The sequence below is a fragment of the Pristis pectinata genome, chromosome 7, assembly GCF_009764475.1.
Source record: "Pristis pectinata isolate sPriPec2 chromosome 7, sPriPec2.1.pri, whole genome shotgun sequence".
Lineage (NCBI taxonomy): Eukaryota > Metazoa > Chordata > Chondrichthyes > Rhinopristiformes > Pristidae > Pristis > Pristis pectinata.
Genome location: NC_067411.1, coordinates 13730428 through 13754921, shown reverse-complemented (window position 1 = coordinate 13754921; position 24494 = coordinate 13730428). Strand labels below are relative to the sequence as shown.

General features: G+C 42.3%; 1 protein-coding gene across 7 annotated transcripts in view; it reads left to right on the top strand.

Moving 5' to 3' along the window:
- The window catches only part of asb5b (ankyrin repeat and SOCS box containing 5b), an 88811-nt gene that overhangs the window by 42434 nt on the left and 21883 nt on the right, over positions 1-24494 (top strand). Inside the window, exon 1 of one of the 7 annotated variants that reach the window (XM_052020053.1) lies at positions 16724-16877. The exons of 5 other annotated variants lie outside the window; for them this stretch is intronic. In XM_052020053.1, the coding sequence (XP_051876013.1) occupies positions 16754-16877 (124 nt within the window). In that variant the 5' untranslated portion in view covers positions 16724-16753. Of the gene's footprint in view, positions 1-16723; positions 16878-24494 lie in introns of those variants that run through there. One more of the 7 variants, XM_052020057.1, reaches the window with a different exon arrangement.

Here is a 24494-nt window from a genome sequence, read left to right as displayed (position 1 = left end):
GGTGTTGGGTATATGGGACGAGCTGCCAGAAGAAGTGGTAGAGGTGGGTACAATTACAATGTTTAAGACATTTGGACGGTTACATGGATAGGAAAGGTTTGGAGGGATATCAAGGGTTCAAGTTACTTTATTGTCATTCACCCATATGCTATAAAAACACATGGAGGAAGGAAATGTTGTTTCCCCCAGACTCACACAACAGAGGACATACATAAAACAGAAGACATATAATAAACGCAAACAAAAAATTTGTGCAAGTATAAATAGTGCAAAAAACGGTATATACAGAATACAGTTTAGTGCAGAGTTAGTGCAAAACTGAGTTAGACGAAGAAAATTAATTGTATAAACATGTTCAACAGCAGCCAAAGTTCTTATACGCCATTGTGCAAACCAGGGCCAAATGCAGGCAAATGGGACTGGCTCAGGAAGGCACCTTGGTCGGCATGGACGAGTTGGGCTGAAGGGCCTGTTTCCCATCTATATTACTCTATGACTGCAATTCTCATTGGGAAATCCTTTTCCTTTGGTCAGAGCCCATCATCCTCAGTTGGCAGAACTGACCAGGATTGCATCAAGGATGCAGAAGTGAACCATCTGCTTAACATAAAGCCATAACAGTGGCAACTGGAGCAGGCCATTCAGTCCATCATCATTCACTAGGATCATTGCTGATCTGACGTTTCTCAACTCTACTTTCCTCCCCTTTCCCCATAACCCTTGATTCCCTTACTGATTAGAAATCTATCTCAACTTTAAATGTACTTAAGGGCTCTGTCCCCAGAACCTTCTGTGCCAAGGAGTTCCGAAGTCTTATGATTCACTGAGAGAAGAAATTCTTCCTCACCTCAGTCTCAAATGGGCGCACCCCCTCCCCCCTTATTCTGAAACCATTGGCTCTGGTCTAGACGCTCTGATGAGAGGAAACATCTTTCCAGCATTTACCTTGTCCAGTCCCCTGGGAAATTTGCATGTTTCAATAAGATTGCCTCTCATCCTAAACTCCAGTAAGTGGACCCCCAACCTGGTTAACCTTTCCTCATACAGCAACATCTCCACTGCCACAATCATCCTAGTGAACCTTCTCTGAACCTCATCCAATGAAATAATATCTTTACTTAAATAGGGGGACCAAAATTGTTCACAATATTTAGATGTGGTCTCACAAGTGGCATGTACAGTCACAGTTAGACTTCCCTACCTTTATACTCCACACCCTTGAAATAAAGGCTAATATTCCATCTACACCTTCTACACATGTTTCTGTGTTTCATGCGTGCGGACTCCCAAACTTCTTTCTGCTGCAGCTTCCTGCAATTTTCTCCATTTACGTAATACTCCCCTCTTATTTTTCTTCCAAAGTAAACAAATTTACATTTTCCCACTTTATATACCATTAGCTAACCTTCTGCCCACTCAGCTAATTTATCAATATTTCTTTGTGAACTGTTTGTATCCTCCTTGCAACTTGCCTTTCCACCTATTTTTGTGTCACCTGCAAATCTGACCAGCATACATTTGCTTCCTTCCTCCAAGACACAATGGAGGATAGAAGCTTGAAACAAAATTCAACTGTGGGTGCATTGGCAAGGTTGCAATATGAGAACTCAGACAGGGGGTGTGAAAACACAATTTTTATATTTGAAATTCATCTTCTACTACTTTTAGTTGCAACAATGAAGTTAGCTGAGAAGACATGTTCAGTTAACACAATTAAATCAGCCGAAATAACTATATGAAGAAACTTTAAGAGGATGGACTGAATCAGATGAATGTGTTGTACAATACCAGATGATACGTGTTGTCACTGGAACAAGGTTGTGTTAAATGGGTCACAAAGTTGTCTTACCAAGTGTGTTGAGAAGATAAATATAGAAGTTCTTCACACTGAACCTTCTGCTGTTGTGAGTATAAACACAGTAGTTCATGAATGAAGTTTTGTTTATTGGTTGGGAATTGAAAAATACTTGAGATCTTGAAGAGGATTAAGGGAACTAAGGAATCAAAGGATATGGGGTTAGGATAGGAAAGTGCTGCTCTCATCTTACTGAACAGTGGAGCAGACAGGAAAGCTGACTGGCCCACTCATCTCTCACATTGGGTGAACTAGTAGATAAATGTGTTCAAGGTCAAAAGACTGAGCTAACAAAGGCACCTGTACAGAGTCGATCAATGAGACATTTCCAAAGAGTGAACATTGATTATTGTGAGATGGGATTTGATTAATTATTAGCACTTATTGATGGTCACTTGAAATGAATAGAGTCACAGGGTCTTACAGTACAGAACTGGGACCTCCAGCCCACTGTGTCCACACTGACCATCAAGCACCTATCTCTGCTAATCCCATTTACTTGGTCTGCAGTGTGCTATACCTTGTCAATTCAAGTACTTGTCTAGATATTTCTTGAATGTCATGAGAGTCTCTGCCCTCAGGCAGTGTGTTCCAGATTCCGATTGCCTCTGGGTGAAAAAAATTATTCCTCAAATTCCCCCTAGACCTCTTACTGCTTAATCTAAATCTAAGGCATCTAGTTGTAGACACCTATGTGAACATTAGTACAGCATTTAACTGGGTCCTGCGTGGGAAACTGGTCCAGAAGATGGCACATGGGATCTGGCTAATTGGATCCAAAACTGGCTTAGTGATAGGAGGGAGAGGGCAGTGGTGGAAGGATGCTTTTCTGATTGGAAGTCTCTGACCAGTGGTGTCCCATAAGAATTGGTGCTGGTACCCTTGTTATTTCTGATACATGTTAATAACGTGGATGTAAATGTAGGGGGTATGATTGATAAGTTTGTGGATGACACGAAAGTTGGCGATGTTGCAGATAGCGAGGAAAGCTGTCTAAAGCTATAACTGGATATAGATCAGGTGTGAAGTTGGGAAGAACTTTGGCAGATAGAATTTAATCCCAAGAAGTGTGAGGTGATGCATTTAGGGAGGTCAAATAGGGGTAGCACAGTTACAGCAAATGGTATGGCACTAAGGTATATTGAATAAGAGAAGGACTTTGGGGTTCAAGTCCATTGTTCCCCAAAAGTGGCAACACAGCTAGATAGGGTGGTGAAGAAGCCATTATGTCTTTATAGGTTGAGCAATAGAATATAGATGTTATGTTGCAATTTTACAAAAAATTGGTTAGACTGCACTTGAAGTATTGTGTCCCGTTCAGGTCACCATGCAAAACGAAGGATGTGGTTGCACTGGAGAGAGTGCAGAGGAGATTCACCAGGTAGTTGCCTGGATTGGAGGACGTTAGTTATGGGGAGAGATTGGATTGGTGGGTTTGTTTTCCCTGAAGTGGGGGAGGCTGAGGATGACCTAATAGAAGTATATAAGAGGCATGGATAAGGTAGATATTCAGATTCTTTTTCCCTTGCTAGGGCTTTCAAAAGCAAGAGGGCAGAGTGAGAGGAAGGTGTTTTAAAGGGGATTTGAGGGGAAGGTTTTTTTACTGATATCTGGAGCTTGCTGCGAGAGGAGGTGGTGGAGTCAGGTACAATCACTACATTTAAGAGATATTTTGACCCACACTGAAATAGGCATGAAATAGAAGGATACAGACCCAATGCGGGTGAATGGGATTAATGTAGTTGGGCAAAAAAGGTTGGCATGGGCGTGGTGGGCCCATTTCTGTGCAGTATGACTCTATGATTCCATGACTTCTGCTGTAGGGAAATGTTTCTAACTATCTACCCTATCTATGCCAACTCCTAATTTGTTTACCTCTTTCAGGATCTCCCTCAGCCTTCTCCACTTCAAAGAAAACAATCTTAGCCTCTCCAGTCTCTCCTCATAACTGAAATACTCCATTAATGGCAACACCATGGTGAAACTCCCCTGCACCCTCTGCAGTGCCAATGTGTCCCTCCTATAGTGTGGTGACCTGAACTGCACATAGTGCTCCAGCTATTGCCAACTGAATGTTTCATACAGTTGGACCATAACCTCCTAGCTAATGAAAGCAAGTGTCGCATATGCCTTCTTCACCACCTTATCCAGTCGGATTTACTTGACTGACTTCTTTGAAGAGGTAACAAAGGACAGGGCAGTAGATGTAATTTAAATGGACTTTACTAAAACCTTTGACAAAGTTCAGCATGGGAGACTGGTTCAAATGTTTAGGGCCCTTGGGATCCAGAGCAATTTGGCAAACTGGATCCAACATTGGCTTGGAGACAGAAGGTGATGGTAGAGGGTTGTTTTTGCAGTTGGATGCCGGTGACTCTTGGTGTCCCACAAGGATCGGTGCTGGGACCATTGCTGTTTGTAATATCTGTGAAAGACCTGGATGTGGATGTGGGAGATAAGATCAGTATTTTCACAGATGACACAAAGATTGGCAGAGTTGTTGATGGTATGAAAGGAAGTCTTAGACTGCAGAGAGATATCTTGGTAAAATGGGCTGAAAAATGGCAGATGGAGTTTAATCCAGACAAAGATGAGGTGCTACATTTTAGGGGTACTAATAGATCATGAAGATCATGGGAGGGTTTTCAGTTGAACTTGGAGTACAAGTCCATTGACCCTTGAAGGTGGCCATGCAGGTAGATAATGTAGTTAGGAAGGCATAAAGGATACTGCTCTTCATTGGTCAGGGCATTAAGTACAGAGGTAGGGAGATTATAAACTTTATAAAACCTTGGTCAGAGCTCAGCTGAAGTACTGAGTGCAGTTCTGGTCATCAAGGTATGGGAAGGATGTAATAGCGCTGGAGAGGGTGCAGAGGAGATTCACCAGGATGTTGCCTGGGACGGAGCAGTTCAGTTATGAGGTGAGACTGGAGAGGCTGGGTCTGTGGGTCTGTTCTCCCTGGAGTGGAGGAGTTTAAGAGGGGGATATGACTGAGGTATATAACATTATGAATGGTATATATAGGGTAAGCAGCAGGAAACCTTTCCCCATATCACAAGATCACAAGATCACAAGATAAGGGAGCAGAAGCAGGCCATTCGGCCCATCGAGTCTGCTCCAAGGAAAAGGGAAAAAGAAATGGGGTGGGAAAAAAAGAGAGAGAAAAAAAAACTATTCTAATCCCATTTGCCAGCCTTATCCCCATATCCCTTGATACCCTGACTATTTAGATATCTGTCTATCTCCTCCTTGAACACCCCCACTGATCTGGCCTCCACTGCTGTGCGTGGCAAGGAGTTCCACAATTTCACCACCCTCTGGGTAAAGAAACTTCTCCTCATCTCTGTCTTGAAACTGTACCCTCTAATTCTAAGATTGTGCCCTCTGGTCCTGGACACGCCCACCAAGGGAAACAGCCTAGCCACATCTACTCTATCCTTACCTGTCAACATTTTAAATGTCGCTACGAGGTCCCCTCTCATCCTTCTGTACTCCAGCGAGTACAGTCCAAGAGCCGACAAACGCTCATCGTACTTAAGCCCTTTCATTCCTGGAATCATTCTCGTAAATCTCCTCTGAACCCTCTCCAACGTCAGCACATCCTTCCTAAGATGCGGGGCCCAAAACTGCGCACAGTATTCCAAATGAGGCCTCACTAGCGCCCCGTAGAGCCTCATCAACACTTCCTTACTTTTATACACTATACCTCTCAGAGGTAGATAAAGCTAGAGGACATAGATTCAGGGTAAGGGAGAAGAGATTCAGAGGGAATATGAGGTGTCCTTCTTCACCCAGAGATTGGTAAGTACCTGGAACGCACTGCCTGAGAGAGTGGTTGTAGCTGGGTCACTGACAGCATTTAAGAAGTGTCTCGATGAGCACTTGAATTGCTTAGGCATAGAGAGCTATGAAATGTTGGGGATGGGATTAATACAGGAAGGTGCCCACTGGTTCACGTGGACGAGTTAGGCTGAATGGCGTGTTTGCATGCTGTACGATTCTATGAATTCATCTATGCTGCCACCTTTAGGGATCCTTGGTGTATAAATTCCTTCTGTCCTCAATACTCCCTTGGGGCTAGCAAGAGCCTGAGGTGGTGGCGGAGATCAGTATTCTCGCAACATAAAGGTGAAACAAGTTGGGCCCCATATCATGGCAGTGTGTACTATGGAAGAATTGAGATCTAGTTTCTTGTTTCATGCTTTATCAAAAGAACCTGACTTCGATACCTGCTCTCAGTTTCATTTGCTCTCATTTAAACATTTTATGAAACAAAAAATGTTGCTTTAACCAAACTATCAGCATCAAATGATGTACTGAAGAGGTCAGAAAGGTTTGTCAAGGAAGGTTAAAGAAACAGGTATTACAAGGGTGCCCGAGTTTAACAGCAATTAGCTAACCTCTTGCTAAACTGCATTCCACGACAGGTTATACTGCTACTGTGTTACCAGTACATAGAAGACTGAACATAGAACATAAAACAGTACAGCACAATACAGGCCGTTCGGCCCACAATGTTGTGCCGACCTTTAAACCTTGCCTCAGACTATCTAACCCCTTCCTCCCACATATCCCTCTATTTTAAATTCCTCCATTGGCCTATCTAGTAATCTCTTGAATTTGACCAATGTATCTGCCTCCTCCATTCCATGCCCCAACCACTCTGGGTAAAAAACCTTCCTCTGATATCTCCCTTGAACTTCCCACCCATTACTTTAAAGCCATGCCCTTTTGTATTGAGCATTGGTGCCCTAGGAAAGAGGCGATGGCTGTCCACTCTACCTATTCCTTTTAAGGACTGAGGATATAACAGAGCTTAGATCAGCCTTATCTTATGGGGAAAGAACAGTGGGACAGAAATGAAGTTACGAATCAAGGCACGGAGAGAAACACTTTAAGTAATATGGAGGCACAAGAGAGACTTCAGATGCTGGAATGTGGAGCAACACACAAAAAGCTGGAGGAACTCAATGGGTCAGGCAGCATCTGGAAATCCAGATGAAGAGTCTCGACCCAAAACGTCATCTGTACACTTCTCTCCACAGATGCTGCCTGACCCATTGAGTTCCTCCAGTTTTTTGCATGTTACTTTAATTAACATGATGGATTTTGTGTGCTAGCACTGTTCAGCAAATCTGAAACATGGAAATGGGAGATTGAGGTATGTGGTACAAAGGGATATCATGTGAGATAGCAGATGACATCATGTAAATCACTTAATTCCTGCAAGAGATATTCAATATTATACAAAAGTTATGTAACCATGTATTGGGAAAGCAACCAACAATCTGCTGGAGGAACTCAAGCATCTGTGGGGGGACAGGAATTGTCGATATTTCCTGATGCAGGGTTTCGACCTGAAACATTGACAATTCCTCCCCCTCCCCCCCCCCCCCCACCCCCCATGGATGCTGCTCAACCCATTGAGTTCCTCCAGCAGGTTGTTTGTTGCTCCAAGAAACAATACAATATTCTTTTTAAGTGGGTCAAGATAATGCCTTCCTCAAGTCAAGAACTGCATACAAAGTCAGTGACGCAAGTTTCTTTGAAATGATCAAAGTGACGTAAGAGTATTGTGAATAAGTGAAGACTGCCAATAATGTGAATGTCTGAATCTCTTTCCTTTCCAAAAGGAAAAGCCGTACGGTGTATGTAAATAGAAGAATGACGTGTATGTGTTCTGGCAATTTTCCATGTCTTCCGTTTTTTCCATGTTCCTTGTTTGATTCACAATTTGGGTAAAGGAAATGTCCTTATACTCCAGTCTGTAGACCACCTCATTCTTCACGGTCATGTTCCTCCTTTGGACCTAAATTATTAATGATGACAATTTATATTTCATTTAAAGAATCAAAATGTGGTTTTCATCCAATTCTTGGGCCATAGATGGGAGAAAAGAGGTGAAGAATTCCCTTTCATCCAAAGAGCAGGGACGGAGAAGTGGGATGGTCTGGAACTCATCAAAGTATCTGGGTCAACGCTTGATCCATAGCCTGCAGGGTTACAGACTGAGAAGTGGCAAGTGGGATCAGTGGCCAAAATATTTTATGGTCAGCATTTACATGATAGGCCAAATGGCCTTCCTCTGTGCTGTAAGTGTCAATGGAGATGCTAGGAGGAGACAGATCATGTACAACATCAGGGAGCAACAAAAAAAGTTCCTGAAGAGATGACAAAAAAAGGATTGTTCTCAGATGATGAGGTGTGAATCTTTGGCCACCAGTAACAACAAGCATCATTCTAGATGGACTCACATGCCAAGGGGTGCTAACATCCTAAGGCTATCCAGAGGTGTAGTAGAAGGCTTGATGGGCACCAGCTTTCAGAGAATAAATTAGAAGGAAAGTTGGAAACTTGAGAACAGAACACTGTAAAACTGAAGCCCTGGGGAAATTCACAACCCCAGGGCAAGGTCGGTCGTTGATGAGAATTATAAAGTGAGATAGAAAAAATTCTGAATTTATCTGGGTTGTTACATTTTAATTTTTATTTATACATGTATCTCTGGTTTCTAGGAAAATCAACATGATTTAACTAGCATTTCAAAGAGATTTGTCTGGCATTTTTGTAGCAGTTTCCATGTGTTTACTGATTAAATTTAAGTGGATGCAAACATTATTATTTTCAGAAAGAGTGATAATAGTCATTTTATTATGAAGAGGTGTCCTTTGGTAGGTTGTATTTAACTGAACAAGATGACACTGTGGTGCAGCTAACAGAGCTGCTGCCTCACAGTTCCAACAACCTGAGTTTGATCCTGATTTCCGATGCTATCTGTGTGGGATTTGAACTTTCTCCTTTTGACCACACAAGTTTCTCCCAGGTACCTTGGCTTTCTCCCACATCCCAATGATGAGCTGGTAGGTAACTGGCCACTGTAAATTGCCTCTAGTGTGTAGATGAGTACACAGAACATAGAACAGTACAGCATAGGAACAGGCCCTTTGGCTCATGATGTCTGTGCCAAATTAAACTAATCACTTCATGATCCATATCCCCTCATACCCTGCATATTCATGTGACTTTCTAAAAGCATGTTAAACTGCACTATCATATCTGCTTCCACACCCAACCCTGGCAGCGCATTCCAGGCACCCACCATTCTCTGTGTAAAAAAAGAACTTGATCCAAACATCTCCTTTAAACTTTCTCCCTCTCACTTTAAAGCTATGTGCCTTAGTATTTGACATTTCTGACCATCTACCCTATCTATGCCTCTCATAATCTTATGAACTTTTATCGGTTCACTCTTCAGCCTCCGACGCTCCACAGAGAACAATCCAAGTTTGTTCAACCTTGTAGCTCATACCCTCTGATCCAAGCAGCATCCTGGTAAACCTCGCCTGCACCCTTTCCAGTAGATTCTGGGGGGAGTTGATGGGAATGTTGGAGAACAGGTATCAGGGAAAACTATTGGAGGAATGGAATTGCTCTCTGGAGTGGCGTGGACTTGATGGACCAAGGAAATATGGAAATTTGATCCCACTCAACAACTGTTGGAGAAGTACTCGTGATGAGTGGATATTTCCCAATTGCACAAGTCAGGTGTAAAATTTTAAACCATAAAATAAGATATGCACATTATGAAAATGCAAAAGACCAAAATTATGAGTATTTAGTTGAAGGTTTATTGTACCTGATGATACATTATTTCCTTCCATATTGGAAAGCCTCAATAATATTTGCCCTTCTGAGATAGAATGTGATTAATTGAATATTGTCAAGATAAAAACATTGCATCCTCACTTATTCCTCGTGGGAAGTATTCTTGCCTCTACTAATTTAGTCTTACTTTTGTAAGTACATCTGTAAAACTCATTTAATTATACTTGTGAGATACTTTAGATCACTGAATCACTCAATACATTTTTCCTCTGTATGATCACACTAATATGTATAAATGCGTGAATGGTGATTTCAAATGGAAACGTTGAGAGACTAACCTACTATCTTTATCCAGTGAGTCAACCACTACAATTCATCGTGTTGGATTTATTACTCATAAAATATTTTTGTCAGATTCAACCACTGGTCTGATATCCTGACAGAAACTCATGTTTATCCTGTGTATAATTTAATGAATAAATAAGGCTGTACTCACAACTATTTTGCTATTCTTAGGTGTTGTAGCCTAGTAACCAATGTATTGCAGTGCAAAAGGAACGTTTGAGTTTGGTTATTGAAGTGTTTAGTGCCATCACATTTTATCATCACTCTGTTCCAAGTCTTGTGACTGAAGCCTCAACTGATGTCACTGAAAGAAACCAATTAGATTCAAAGTCCTCTGGGCTGACATGTGAAAACCATAACAATAAAATATGGAGGAGCCTCGTGATGTATATGGCTTGAAACAAAACATACCAGGCATCCCCAGAATACAACAGGCAATCCACAATGTTAATCTTAAAATAAACCAGGGGAAATTTTAAGATTGTACTCATTTAATTTCCCCACCTCCTTCAAAACTCAAAGGTTACAGGGTTGAGTGGAAGGCAGTGGGTGGGGTAGTGTTGGAGTGGCCATATCCTTCAGAATACAAATAGAAAGAATTTTTCCTTTAGTGTGGTGTGTGTTATAGTCTTCTGAAATTCATTTCCATTCTCTTCAGCAGAAATCAATAGCTAAGTACAACCCACAAATTCATTTAGAGACAAGAGACTGCAAATGCTGTAATCTAGAGCAAACAAATAATCCGCTGGAAGAATTCAGAGGGTCAGGCAGCATCTGTGGAGGCAAAGGGATAGTCGATGTTTTGAATTCAGACCCTGCATCAGAATCTCGACCCGAAACGTTGGCTATCCCCTTGCCTCCATAGATGCTGCCTGATCCACTGAGTTCCTCCAACAGGTTATTTTTGGCTTCACAAATGCATTCTATCTTTTGATTGAGAATACATTTCTATCCTTTTGAATTTTTGAAGTAGATGTGAAACATGCTCTTCTACCTAAAAAATCTTTTTTTTAGCAAATATTTAATAGATTCATTGAATCATAGAGAGATACAGCATGGAAACAGGTCCTTTGACCCAACAATTCCTTGCTGACCATCAAACAGCCTTCTACACTAATCCTACATTAATTCCATTTCTTATTTTCCCAATGTTCTCATCAACTCTGCCCAGATTCCGCTTCTCATCTATACACTAGGAGCAAGTTACAGTGGCGAATTAACCTATGAACCCTCTCGCCTTTGGGATGTGGGAGGAAACCGGAGCACTTGGAGGAACCTTGCGCAGTCATAGGGAGAATATGCAAACTCCATACGGACAGCAGCCAAAGTCAGGATTGAACCCGGGGGTCTCTGGCGCTATGAGGCAGTGGTTCTACCAGTTGCACCACTGGGCTAACGTCGTAATAAGTTAGAGAAATTATCAGGAAGTAAGCAACAACTTGCAGCTGCTTGTTCTGGGAGCTTGCACCCATTTTGGAATTGGATTCTGAGCTGCAGCTGGGAAGTTCCTGATTTATTTAGTGGTTAGCATAATGCTTTACAGCACCAACAACCCGGGTTCAATTCTGGCCACTGTCCGTAAGGAGTTTGTACGTTCTCCCCATGTTAGCGTGGGTTTCCTCCGGGTTCTTCGGTCTCCTCCCACATTCCAAAGACGTACGGGTTAGGAGCTGTAGGCATGCTATGTTGGCGCCAGAAGTGTGGCGACACTTGCGGGCTGCTCCCAGAACACTCTACGCAAAGGATGCATTTCACTGTGTGTTTCGATGTACACGTGACTAATAAAGAAAGCTTATCTTATAAGACCTGTAAACCTCCCAATGCAAAGCAGGGTGGGGTCTGAGGGAAAAAGAGGTGGGATCAGGTGAATAGTGACCTCGACAAGTGCCAAATATGGGTGTCTAGAAAATTGGCAAATGATAACAAACTGATTCAGAATAGTTGATTATGCTCCCAGAGAGTTTTTGCACATGACACATTGATGAGGCTTCTGCTAAATACAGGCATGGAGATTCAGGCTAATGTGACTTGAAAATGTCATCAGACCATAATGAGAACGTTGGCGAAGCCACATTTGGAATATTGTGTTCAGTGTTGGTTACACTGCTATAGGAAGGATGCCGTTAAGCTGGAAAAGGTGCAGAGGAGATTTACGAGGATGTTGCAGGGACTTGAGGGACTGAGTTATGGAGAGAGGTTGAGCAGGTTGGGACTTTATCCATTAGAGCATAGGAGAATGAGCAGTGATCTTATAGAGGTGTATAAAATCATGAAGGGCATAGATAGGGTGAATGCACTCAGTCTTTTTCCCAGGATTGGGGAATCCTGGGATTCCCAACCTGAGGGGCAACTTTTTCACCCAGAGGGTGGTCAGTATATGGAATAAGCTGCCAGAGGAAGTGGTTGAGGCAGGCACATTAACAACATTTAAAAGGTACCTGGACAGGTACATGGATAGGAAAGGTTTAGAGGGATATGGGCCAAATGCGGGCAAGTGGGACAAGCAGATAGGAATCTTGACCAGTATGGACCAATTAGGTTGAAGGACCTCTTTCCATGCTCAATGACTCTATGACTCTTGAGGGCAGAGTTTTAAGGTGAGAGGGAAGTGATTTAATAGGAACCTGGGGGCTACGTTTTTACCCAGAGGATGGTCGGTATATGGAATGAGCTGCTAGGGAAAGTGGTTGAAGCAGGTTCATTAACAACATTTAAAAGACACTTAGGTACATGGATAGGAAAGGTTTAGAGCAATATGGGCCAACCACAGGGAAATGGAACTAGCTTACATGGGAATCTTGGTCGGCATGGACGAGTTGGGCCGAAGGGCCTGTTTCTTTGCTCTATGACTCTATAATGAGATATTATCCTGAAGTCAGGATGAGTTCCCTCAATGTCTTCAGATCTGCAGTGTGAGGATTGAGGCAGTGTGAGGCAAGAGGAGAAAGAGGCTTTAGCTCCCCTCCCCTGTACCCCAAACATTGTGGAATCCCATTTAACTCCCAATCCCAATTGCCTTTGGTCTCTTTCCCAAGGACTTCTTGGTACTGTTCCCAAGGATTTCTGGATCGCTGTCCAGAAAGAGACTCAAGTTTAGTGTTGGGCAGGCCTTCTGGAATGTTTATTTGCAGTTATCAGGTCCTTTATTTTCTTGGACTCTCTGGGTGTGCCCTGCCCACTTTGAGCTACATTCCAAGCACTTACAATAATTCAGGCAAAGCTTTAATTGTCATTAAATAAGCTTTGACCAGAAGTCACACGAAAGTTTCTCGTGAAATAGAGTGCCATTTACCATGGCAACAAGTGAGACTCTTTTCCCCTTTCCCCTGGAAGCAGCGGGATCCCACGTCAAATATCCTGGTGTCAACTGAGAGGAAGCTTTATGCAAAATACCAGAAAAGCAGGTATTTTGCATAAAGCTTGCTTTCGATGGACATTTGAACATGAGTCTTACAAGTGGTTGACTCTATTTTATCATCTCCTTCCATATTTCAATATTGGGGGAAAAAAACTATTTATATAGAACCTTTCTCATCCCTTTCAGAATGACCTAGTGCTTTGCAATCAATGAAGTACTTTAGAAGTTTTATAACATGTTCAAAGCTACGGAAGTAATTGTTGCACAGTAAGCTCCCATGAACAGAAAAGTAATATTGACCAGATGAGTTGTTTTCAGAAATACTGAGCAAAGGGTTAGTCTGACAACAAAAGAAAGAAAAGGTGCATCGAAGCCTTTCAAGGAAGGGCTTAAACACGCATTTTGTTGTGTTCATGTTTTGACACGTCGTTTGAGTGGATTAGCAGGGCCTTTAAAGCTTTGTAATTATGTGTAATTTAATCTGCTTTAAGTTTTGAGTCATAAACTTTAGCCACAGAATGATTATTGATTTAAATCTTACTTTCATGATACATCTTTGACCATTAAAAATACCCAGTCTTATGTGTAGTGAGCCAGGGTGGGCCTTTCTCTGTTGAACACATTTTCAAATGACAACACTGAAGTCTGTCATCTCTCGTCTCATGCAGCCTGCCGTGGGATTGCTTGTCCACACTGCTTTCCTAACCAAAATATTCCCTTTAACAGGCCTGGGCTAAAAATACTCAGGCATCCAATCAGATTTGCAAAACCACATTAATGTTAAACCACTCCCCCCCCCCCCCCCCCCAGACTCACAAACAAACACGCTCTAGCAAGTCTCTGCTGCAGAGAAAGCCAAAGTAAATATGTCCAGAAGTACCTCAGTTCACAGTCATTGCACTAAATCGTTTCAACGTAAGAGTCTTTTAGAAAGTTTTGAAGAACCTACCAACAAGAGAAATATAGTCTGGGGGATCCTCCAAGGTCAGTACAAATGCCATAGGAAGATTTATGACTTGACATAACTGTGTTACTGAACAACTTGTCTTCTCTTCAGGGGAGGATACAATTGACCAATAACTCCTGTCATCCAAGAGAGGCAGGAGGCTTTGGCTCCCCTCCCCTCACCCCACGATTGTGGAAACCCACTTAACCCCCAATCCCAACTGCCTTTGGCCTCTTTCCACTGACTTCTCGGTACTGTTCCCACAGATTCTTGGCTCACTGTCCAGAAAGAGACTCCATTTTGGTGTTGGTCGGGGCTTCTGGAATGTTTATTTGCAATTAACTGGTCCTTCACTTTCTTGGATGGTCTAAGTGTACCTGCCCACTTTGAGCTACATTCCAAGCACTTTCAATAATTCAGGCACATTTTTAAATGCCATTAAATAAGCTTTCATCAGAAATCATATGAAAGCTTCCCGTGAAACATAGTGTGCCATTAACAATAGCAACGTGAGATTCTTTTCCCCTTCCCCGACTTGTTGGTTGGAAACAAGTATCAGGTTCCACCCTTGTCTGGTTCCACTTATCACCTTCAAGCCTCTACCTCTATCGACCCCCTCTCCTCCCCCCACCCAGCTGCATCTGCCCACTTTTGTTTCCTTATCTGCTTCCACCTATCACCCACTAGCCTGCTTCCCCCACCTGGCTCCATCTGCCCATCGTCCCCCACCTTACCTGGTTCCACATATCACATACCAGCCCCAGCCTCCCCCCTCCCCCCCACCTCTTCTTTCCCTCTACACTCTCAATCCTGATGCAGGCTCGCAACCTGAGATGTCAACCATCCTCTTGCCTCCACCGATGACACTTGATCCACTGAATTCCTCCAGTAGTTTGTTTTATTTCCTCTCAGTTGACACCAGGATATTTGAAGATGAGCCCTGCAGGTGGTTGGCCCTGTTTTATGGTCCAAGTAGATCTTCCTCCATATTTCAACATTAGGAAGAAAAAGACTGGCATTTATATATAACCTCTCTCATCCCTTTCAGAATGCTTTAGTGCTTCACAGTCAATGAAGTACTTTGGAAGTGCCATAACTTGTAAGTAATTTTTGCACTGTATGCTCCGTAGGCTGTCCACTGGTGCAGCCAATAAAGCTCTTGCCTCACAGCACCACAGACCTGGGTGCAATCCTGACCTCAGGTGTTGTCTGTGTGGAGTTTGCTCATTCTCCCTGTGACTGCATGGGTTTCCTCCGGGTGCTCCAGACTCCTCCCACATCCCAAAGATGTGTCTGTTGTAGGTTGATTGGCCACTGTAAATTGCCCCTTGTGTGTTGGTGAGTGGTAGAATCTGAGGGGAGTTGATGGGAATTTGGAAAGAATAACTACAAGTAATTAATATAGGATTGGTATAAAAAGGTGGTTGATAGCGAGGATTTAATGGGCCAAATGGCCTGTTACCACACTGTATCTCCACATGACTATGACTCCATTAATAGCAATGTGATATTGACCAGGTAGCTTGTTTTACAGAAATGCTAATGAAAGGATAGGTCTTTATACCAAGGATTGCTCCATTACTTCAGAACAGTGCTATGGCTTTTTTTAAGTACATTTAAGAGAGGAGACAGCACCTCCCACAGTACATTGCCCCCTCAGTACTGCAACCAAACTTTAGGTTATTTTGCTCAAATTGCTGGATGGAGCTGGAACCAATAGTAAGAATACTGCCGTGAGCCAAGACTGACAAAGTATTTCTTTTCAATTCACCAGTAAGCAAAGAAGCAGCTCAAGAAGCTATTGTGGCATCCTGTAACTGCGAAATCCGTCATGTCAGGATAAAGTAAGCAAGACTACATATAATCTACTTTATTCAGAGTAGATTAGAAGGTACACTGCTCCCTTATCCTAGATGATATATTTAACCTGCGTTCCACAGAAGCAACTTGTGCTTACTTAGAAATTGAACAAATTAAATCATCCAAGGTGCTCCACAGAAGTATAATTAGAAAGGAGTGAGTGCAAAATCAAAGACATGATATTTAAAGTACAGTTTGCTCGTTAGTTTAAAATCAAGGAAAATATATATTGAAGCCTTTCAAGGGATGGCACAAACATACTTTTTTTCTGTGCTGGAATGAAATGACCTATTTTTTAAAACATTGTTATTCTGGATTAGCAAGGCCTTAAAGCTCTGCTTTTCTGTGCAATTTAATCTGCTTTAACTTTTCAGTCACTTAACCCCAGAATAAATTACTTAATTAAATCTTACTGCGTGAAATATTCAGAAACTCCACTGAGATCATCAGAACTTTAATGAGGATCAAGAGTTCATGGTAAGTCTTTTACAATTAAAAACATGCAGTTTTGTATTAACCAAACCAGGGCTGGCCTATTCCTGTTTAAGCACATTTTTTAGACGACAACACCGAAGCCTGTGATTTCTCGTCTCATGCTGCCTGACATGGAATTTGCATATCCACACAGCTTTCCCAATACTCCCTTTAACAGCCCTGGGGTAAAAATACTCAGGCATCCAATCAGATTTGCAAAATCAAGCTAATATTAAGCCACTCCCCCCCACACACAAAAACAAACACGCTCTAGCAACTCCCTACTGCAGAGAAAGCTAAAGTAAATATGTCCAGAAATACCTCAGTTCACAGTCAAGGCACTAAACCGTTTGAGCATAAGAGCCTTTTAGAAAGTTTTGAAGAATCAACCAACAAAAGAAAGGTAATCTGGGGAATCCTCACCAGCCAAGGTCAGTACAAATACCACAAGGAAATTTATGATTTGAAATTACTATGTTACTGAACCACAACCCTTTCCTTTGGAAAATTGTGACTTAATGTTTAAAGTCAGGTAAATACCACCTTGCACCTTGGGAGTTAGCCAGACTTTTTCTAATCTTAGGGATCAGCTGCCGTTCCCATGGGTAGCAACTGCTGCTCTGGGTCAAAAGGTGTAAGTTTCGAGTGACTCCTCAGAGACTTCTGCACACAACTGTGGGCTGACATTCCAAGGGAGTTCTCCGCTCTTCCTGGTACCATCCTTTGGATGAGAAGTTAAACTGAGAGCCTTTATATTTTTAAAAAACCTTCCTTACTTTGAAGAACAAGGGAATTCTTCCTGGTGTTTCAGTTAATATTCACTTACACAGATTACTTTGTCATTATTTCTTTAATCTTAGTGGGAACTCGTTGCGTGAAAGGTGGTTGTTGGGTTTCATACATTAAAATAATAACTAAAATTGAAAGTTATGCAATAACTGTGAAACCTTACACATTCTAAAAGGTACTTTATAAATGCAAGATTTTCTTCCTTAGCCGATCTTTTCAGTGAGATATCTGTGATGTAACCAGCTGATCCAATACTGGGTGTCTACCACCTTAAGCACAGCAGCATTTTACCAACTCTCTCAATGTTGTTGACAGTTTGTTCAGAACTGCCAGAACCTGTTCCACTAGCTGGAGTCTTCCAGTAGATCCATCGTTTCAGCTGCAACACACAAGATGCTGGAGGAACACAGCAGGTCAGGCAGCATCTTATGGATGGGAGTGGACAGTCTACATTTCGGGTGGAGACCCTTCATCTGGAGTTTTTCCAGCATCTTGTGTGTTGCTCCAGATTCCAGCATCTGCAGTCTCTTGTGTCTCCCTTGTGTTAGCTTGTTCTTTTCCCCCCAAATCTCAATTCTTTTTATCTTGATTATTCTTTCTCCCCTCGACCAGTCCCTTCCCACCTCATCCAGTGAAGCTTCTCATGTTTTTTGCCACATTGACAATTTCTAGATTCCTGATCCCAATTCCCTTATTTTTACCATGGTATTGGTATTGGTTTATTATTGTCACTTATACCGAGATACAGTGAAAAACTTGTCTTGCATACCGATCGTTCAGGTCAATTCATTACACAGTGCAGTTACATTGAGTTAGTACAGAGTGCATTGAGGTAGTACAGGTAAAAACAATATCAGTACAGAGTAAAGTGTCACAGCTACAGAGAAAGTGCAGTGCAATAAGATGCACTCCAGCATAGCCTAAGGACCCTTCCATTCTTCTTTAAACAGACACTTGGTCAATCCCCCTCCACCCCTGTACTCTGCTGGCTGGCTGTCAGGGAGATAATTGCCTGATGTTTTGTGGTGATGTCCACAGATCCCCAGATGCCACCTGTGCTGATGAGTGTTTCCAGTATTTTCTGTGTTTGTTTCAGATTTCCAGCGTAAGCAGTTTTTTTTTGATCTTCAGGTAGAGTTATAGGAGAAGTTGAGACACAAGAGACTGCAGATGCTGGGATCTGGAGCAACAAGGAAGATGCTGGAGGAATTCAGCAGGTCAGGGAGCATCTATGGTGGGAAATGGAGATGAAGGGTCTCAACCTCCAGCATCATGTTTGTTGTTATAGGAGAAGTGTTCAGTTTTACAAGTTTCCTCACTTCCCTTACTCTAACCCACACCTTCAGAACTTGCAGCACTCCATTTGCAAAGAGATTGTTATCAAACCCACCGACAAGGTTGGTGCTGTTGTGGTTTGGCATACTGACCTCTATTTTGCAGAAGCCAGACATCAGCTTTCAGACACCTTCTCGTATGTCCCTCTGGACATTGGCTCCACCACTGACCATGAGCCTTTGTCTCCCAGACACTCACTGATCTCATTTTCTCTGGAGGTTTTCTCCTCACTGCCTCTAGTCTAACAGTCCTTCCACTCTACTCTGCCTACTTCTATCTCCTGTCCAAGATCCATAAGCAGAACTGTCTGGGTAGACCCACTATTTCAGCCTGCTCAGGCCTCACCAAACTTATTTCTTCCTACCTTAACTCTGTTCTTTCTCTCCTGGGTCTAGTCCCTTCCCACTTACACCTGTGACTGTTCTTCCACCACTTTGACGGTTTCCAGGTCGCAACCAGCTCATTTTCATCATGGACTTCCAATTCCTTTACTCCTCCATCTCACTCCAGGATAATCTGAGATCCTTCTTTCTTGGCTCCACCAATTCCCCTCTACCAATGCACCGGTTGAACTCCTTCTCCCATTGTACAACTTCTGTAATTGTCTTTCAAGAAGGAATGCAGTGATTAAAAAATGCAGCTCACCTTTAACTCCTCAGGGGCAAATAGTAGTCTTGCCAGCAACACCCAGATCCTGAAAATGAACTAACAATAAATTCTACTCACTTCCTTCAGATCAAAGGTGTAGCTATGGGCCCAAGCTCCATCTGTCTCTTTATGGGATATGTGGAACAGTCCTTGTTTCAGTTCTCCAAAGGCCCTTTCCCTTAACTATTTTTTTGTACATTGCTGACTGTATTGATGTTGTTTCCTGCACTTTCATAAGGTCTCTGACTCTTCCCTTCTCTTCTGGATCTCTCGAGGGATAGTTCAGCAACCAATGTTCATTATTAGCCCAAAGACTACATTGTTTATCTTGACTCTCCTCCCATCTTGCTTCTTATAAGGGCTATATTGCATTCTCCTAGTTCCTCCACCTCAATCTGTTCTGATGGTGATTCTTTCCACACAGCTGCCTCTGGCATGTCTTCCTTTTTCCTTAGCTGTGGCACCTCCTCTGCCATAGTTGACAGAGCACTGAACCATGTCTCATCTATTTCCCACATATCTGCACTCACCACCTCATCCCACAAGAACAAGGAGATGCAATACCTGCTGTTTCATCTCAAACCTTCCCACCTTGCAAGGACCCAAAGGTACTGCATTCAATGCTCGCAGTGTGGTGTCCTTTACATTGGAGAAACCAATGCAGGTTGGCTGACCTCTCTGCAGAACGTCTTTGTTCATTCTGCAGGGTGACCCTGATTTCCAGTTGACTGTCACTTTAATTCTCCATCCTTCTCCCACTCTAAGCTATCTGTCTCTGGCATCCTGTATTGTTCAACAAAGCTTCAGGTAAGCTTGAGGCACGTCTTGAGTCTGTGCATGTTGCACCTTCAGGACTCAATAATGAATTAAATATTTTCAGATAACTCACTTTTCTTATTTGTATCAGAATTGGTCAGTAAGATTATCCACCTGTAATATTAAGTCAGTTTTTCTCTCTCCAGGTACACTGCCTGACCTGCTGGACCTTCCCAGCATCGCCTTTTGTTTTCCACATTCAGCAGCAACTCTGACCTGCATTTGACAATCTAAAACTCTGCAGCTGCTGGAAATTTGAAATAAAAATTGAAACTGCTGGAAAAATGCAGCAGGTCACGCAGCATCTGTGGAAAGAGAAACAGAGTTAGTGTTTCATTCTGAAGGGGCTCTGCCAGAACTGGGAAAGGCAGAAAGCAAATTAGTTTTAACTTGCAGAGAGTGTGGGGTAGGGATAGATAGAACAAAGGGAATATACCTGACATTGTGAGATCAAAGAGTTTACAACCCAAAGTGCTAACTCTTGTTTCTTTTTGCGCAGATGCTGCCTAACTTGCATTTAACAGCTTTACATGTCCCTTTGTTTGTTTTCTCTCTTTCTAACTCTCCTCATTAATCTATTAATCTGATTCAGTGCTCATGAAATGGTATCCTTATAGCGGGGATACTAAATGCAAACTGGATGATGGCTTAGCAGAACATTTCCATTGAGTCCTGAGCTTCCAGCTGGTCTTCTCTTTAATCCTCCATTTCGCTCCTGCGCTGACTTCTTTCTCTTTGGCCTCCCACACTATTCCAGTGAAGATTAGTTCAAGTTTAAGGAACAGCTTTTGATTGGGCATATGAGGGCCTTCATAATTCAACTGCAGTTGACAAGGAAATAAAACTTCAGAGCTTGAAAACTCTAACAAAAAAAAACAAGTCCTGGAAACACTCATCTGATAAAGGTCATGGATCTGGATGGTTTCCCTCTCCACAGATGCTGCCTGATATGCTGCATATTTCCCAATATTTTTGTTTTAACTTTATGACTTATGGATCAATGGTCTGAAGCTCTGTGGCTGCAGAACTGAATTTCACACTTTCAGATAATCAGCCATTCTAGCACTGTCTCTCACATTTCCATGTGTATAAAATCATAAGGGGAATAGATAGGGTGAATGCACACCGTCTTTTTTGCAGGGAAAGGGAATCAAAAACTAGAGGGCATAAGTTTAAGTCGAGAAGGGAAAGATTTAAAAGGGACTTGAGAGGCAACTTCATGCAGAATGGAATGAGCTCCCAGAGGAAGTGGTTGAGACAGGTACAATAACGCAAGACATTTAAACAGGTACATGGATAGAAAAGGTTTAGAGGGATATGGGCCAAATACAGGCAAATGGGACTAGCTTAGATGGGCATCTTGTTTGGCGTGGATGACTTGGGCTGAAGGGCCTGCTTCTGTGTGGTATTACTCTATGACCGTGACTCATTCAATTTTTTTTTTGCCTCTCTTCTTTTTGGGTACTTTAAATATCATCCATCTCATCACTTTACACTCCCTCCAGACAATCAGCACCACCACTTCTTGCATCATTCAACTTCTCCCCATCTCCACCCTGACCCACCCTTTCCTTTTTATCCTCTCTACCCCCTCCACCCTTTGCAACTTGAAATTTGCTTTTTTCCCCCCTAATTGTTTCCCATTTTGATGAAAGTTTGCCGGCCTGAAATATTAATTCTCTATCCCACTCTACTGATGCTGTCTGACCAGCTGCTTATTTCCAGCATTTTCTGTGTTTATTTGTGGCTAGAACCCATAATTGACTCAGTAGAGAATTGTATTTCTCTCTCTGTAAAGTCCTTTTGTTTGGAAAATCATTTGTCCATTTAAATTACCAGCTACCATAGAACAAGACAGCAGAGAAACAGGCCCTTCAGCCCATCATATCTGTGTCAGCCCTCAGGTACCTATCTATACTAATCCCATTTTCCAGCTCTCAACCCTATGCCGTGGCATTTTGGCTGCTCATCTGAATATTTCAAAGTCGAAGTCGAGTTTATTGTCATATGCACAAGTACATGTATGCACAGGTACAATGAAAAACTTACTTGCATCATATAAGCAGCATGCACAAGAAAACATAAGTTAGACATAAATTATACACAATTCTTACAAGAAAGGGCACAATTAGAACAAAATAAACCCCACAAAGTTCATTTTAGTGATCAAAGTGGTCATAGTGTTGCTATACTGTAATGATTAGGGTTGTGCAGGTTGGTTCAAGAACTGACGGGTTCAAGGGAAATAGCTGTTATTGAACCTGGTGGTGTGGGACTTCAGGCTTCTGTACCTCCTGCCCTATGGTAGCTGCGAGAAGATGGCATGGCCTGGATGGTGGGGATCTTTGATGATAGATGTTGCCTTCTTGGGGTAGATAGATACTACCGATGATGGGGAGGGATGTGCCCGTGATATATTGGGCAGAGTCCACTAGTCTCTGCAGCTTCTTACATTCCTGCTTATTTGAATTGCCATACCAGACCACAATGCAACCAGTCAGGGTACTTTCAACAGTACATCTGTAGAAGTCATAAACGTTCTGAAAGAATCTGCATTTACCAACCCATCCAGTAGTGCATTCCAGATTTCAGTGGCCTCAAATGCCCTCTCAGGCTCCTGACCCTGCCTGACCCTTACTTTAAATCTATGCATCTCCTCAGGGAAAAAAGTTTCCAATCATTTTCCCTATCAATGACCCTCATAATTTTGTATATCTCGATCACGTGCCCCCAGAACCATATCAATTGCAAAGAAAGTAAACAATCGTCTGTCAAGTCTATCCTCATAACTGAAATATTCTATCGCAGGGAATATCCTGGTGAACCTCCTCTGCACCTTCTCTAGTGCAATCACGCCCATCCTGTAGTGTGGTGACCAAAACTGTACAACTCACTGCATATTTTTATAAAATTATACAAATACCTCCTCACTCCTATATTCTCACAACATTTAAGAAGCATCTGGACAAATATTTGAACTACCAAAGCATAATAGACTATAACCGAGTGCTGGGAAATAGGATTAGTAAAGATAGAGCCATAGTCATGGAGTCATACAGCATGGAAACATGCCCTTCAGCCCAACTGGTCCATGCTGACAAAGATTCCCATCTGAGCTAGACCCACTTGCCCACATTTGGCCCATATCACTCTAAGCCTTTCATATCCATGTACCTGGAAAATTGCCTTTTAAATGTCGTCAATGTACCTGCCTCAACCACTTCCTCTGGCAGCTCATTCCATATACTGACCACCCTCTGGGTTAAAAAGTTCCCATCAAAAACTTGATGTTGACATAGACACGATGGGCCAAAGGGCCTCTTTCTGTACTGTATGATTCTTTGACTATAATGTCTTTTCTTCCCCAAACCATAATTATTGTTATATCCTCAGCTTTGGAAGCCTCCTCAAAACCTTCATGAGTCTAATCAGACTCGAGGTGGGAACTGGGGAACTCATTAGAGGATGTGACTGAGAATGTTGTCAAAGAGGCTCTCAAAAGTGGGCAGTAATATATTAAGGCAGATGTGTTTGGGGAAAAGAATTCCAAGGTGCAGGAATTAATGGGAACAACTGTCCTGGATTTGATAGGAACAGGCACCTACTACACATACATATTTTCAAGTTAATTTTAATAGTCCACTAGTACTTAACCCGTGGAATAAATGCAAAGCATAATAAATCCTATGAGTTTTGTACCTATTCTTTCTTTTTTCCAAATATACTTCCATGTCTGTTCATTGGGGTTTCTGTCAGAGCTAGTCCTAACTCAAGGCTCACTCAAGCGATTCTTGAATCACTGACCAGGGAAGAATGGTTGCAATGGTTTCCTATTGCCTTTCTCATGTCTTTGATCTTTGGAATATCTTTTCTGAGGTAAATTTCAACCAAGACCAAAAAGTTCGGTCTACGTTTGCGATGGGGTGAAGGAGGGGTCACTAGACTTGGACAGTACATGGGACATAATACTCAGAGCTGGTATCCAGGGCTTTGCTAACCGGATTTTTTAGAGTGAACCCTTCTATTCGAACTCAAAGTGTTAAGGATCACTGAGCCAGTGCTGGTTCTGGCTAGATGCACAGATCCTGCTGGATGTAAAAGCAAGTACTTTTGAGATTCAGTACAGACTTTAATGGGCCATGAACGTTCAGCTGATGACCAAGAAGCAGGAATTCTGGAAAAGCCTGACTCCTGTTAACTTCCTGTAACAACATTAAGACAAATGTTGGGATAAGATTAAAAAGGCAGATAAAATTATTTAACCTGTATCGCTGTGACTTTGGTTTTGAAAGGTGACACTTGGTAAATTGGTAAATTACTTTGGAGGGTGTATAAAATTATGAGGGGCATAGATAGGGTTAATGCACTCAGTCTTTTTCCCAGAGTTGGGGAATCAAGAACTAGAAGGCGTAGGTTTAAGGTGAGAGGGGAAAGATTTAAAAGGAACCATAGAACCATAC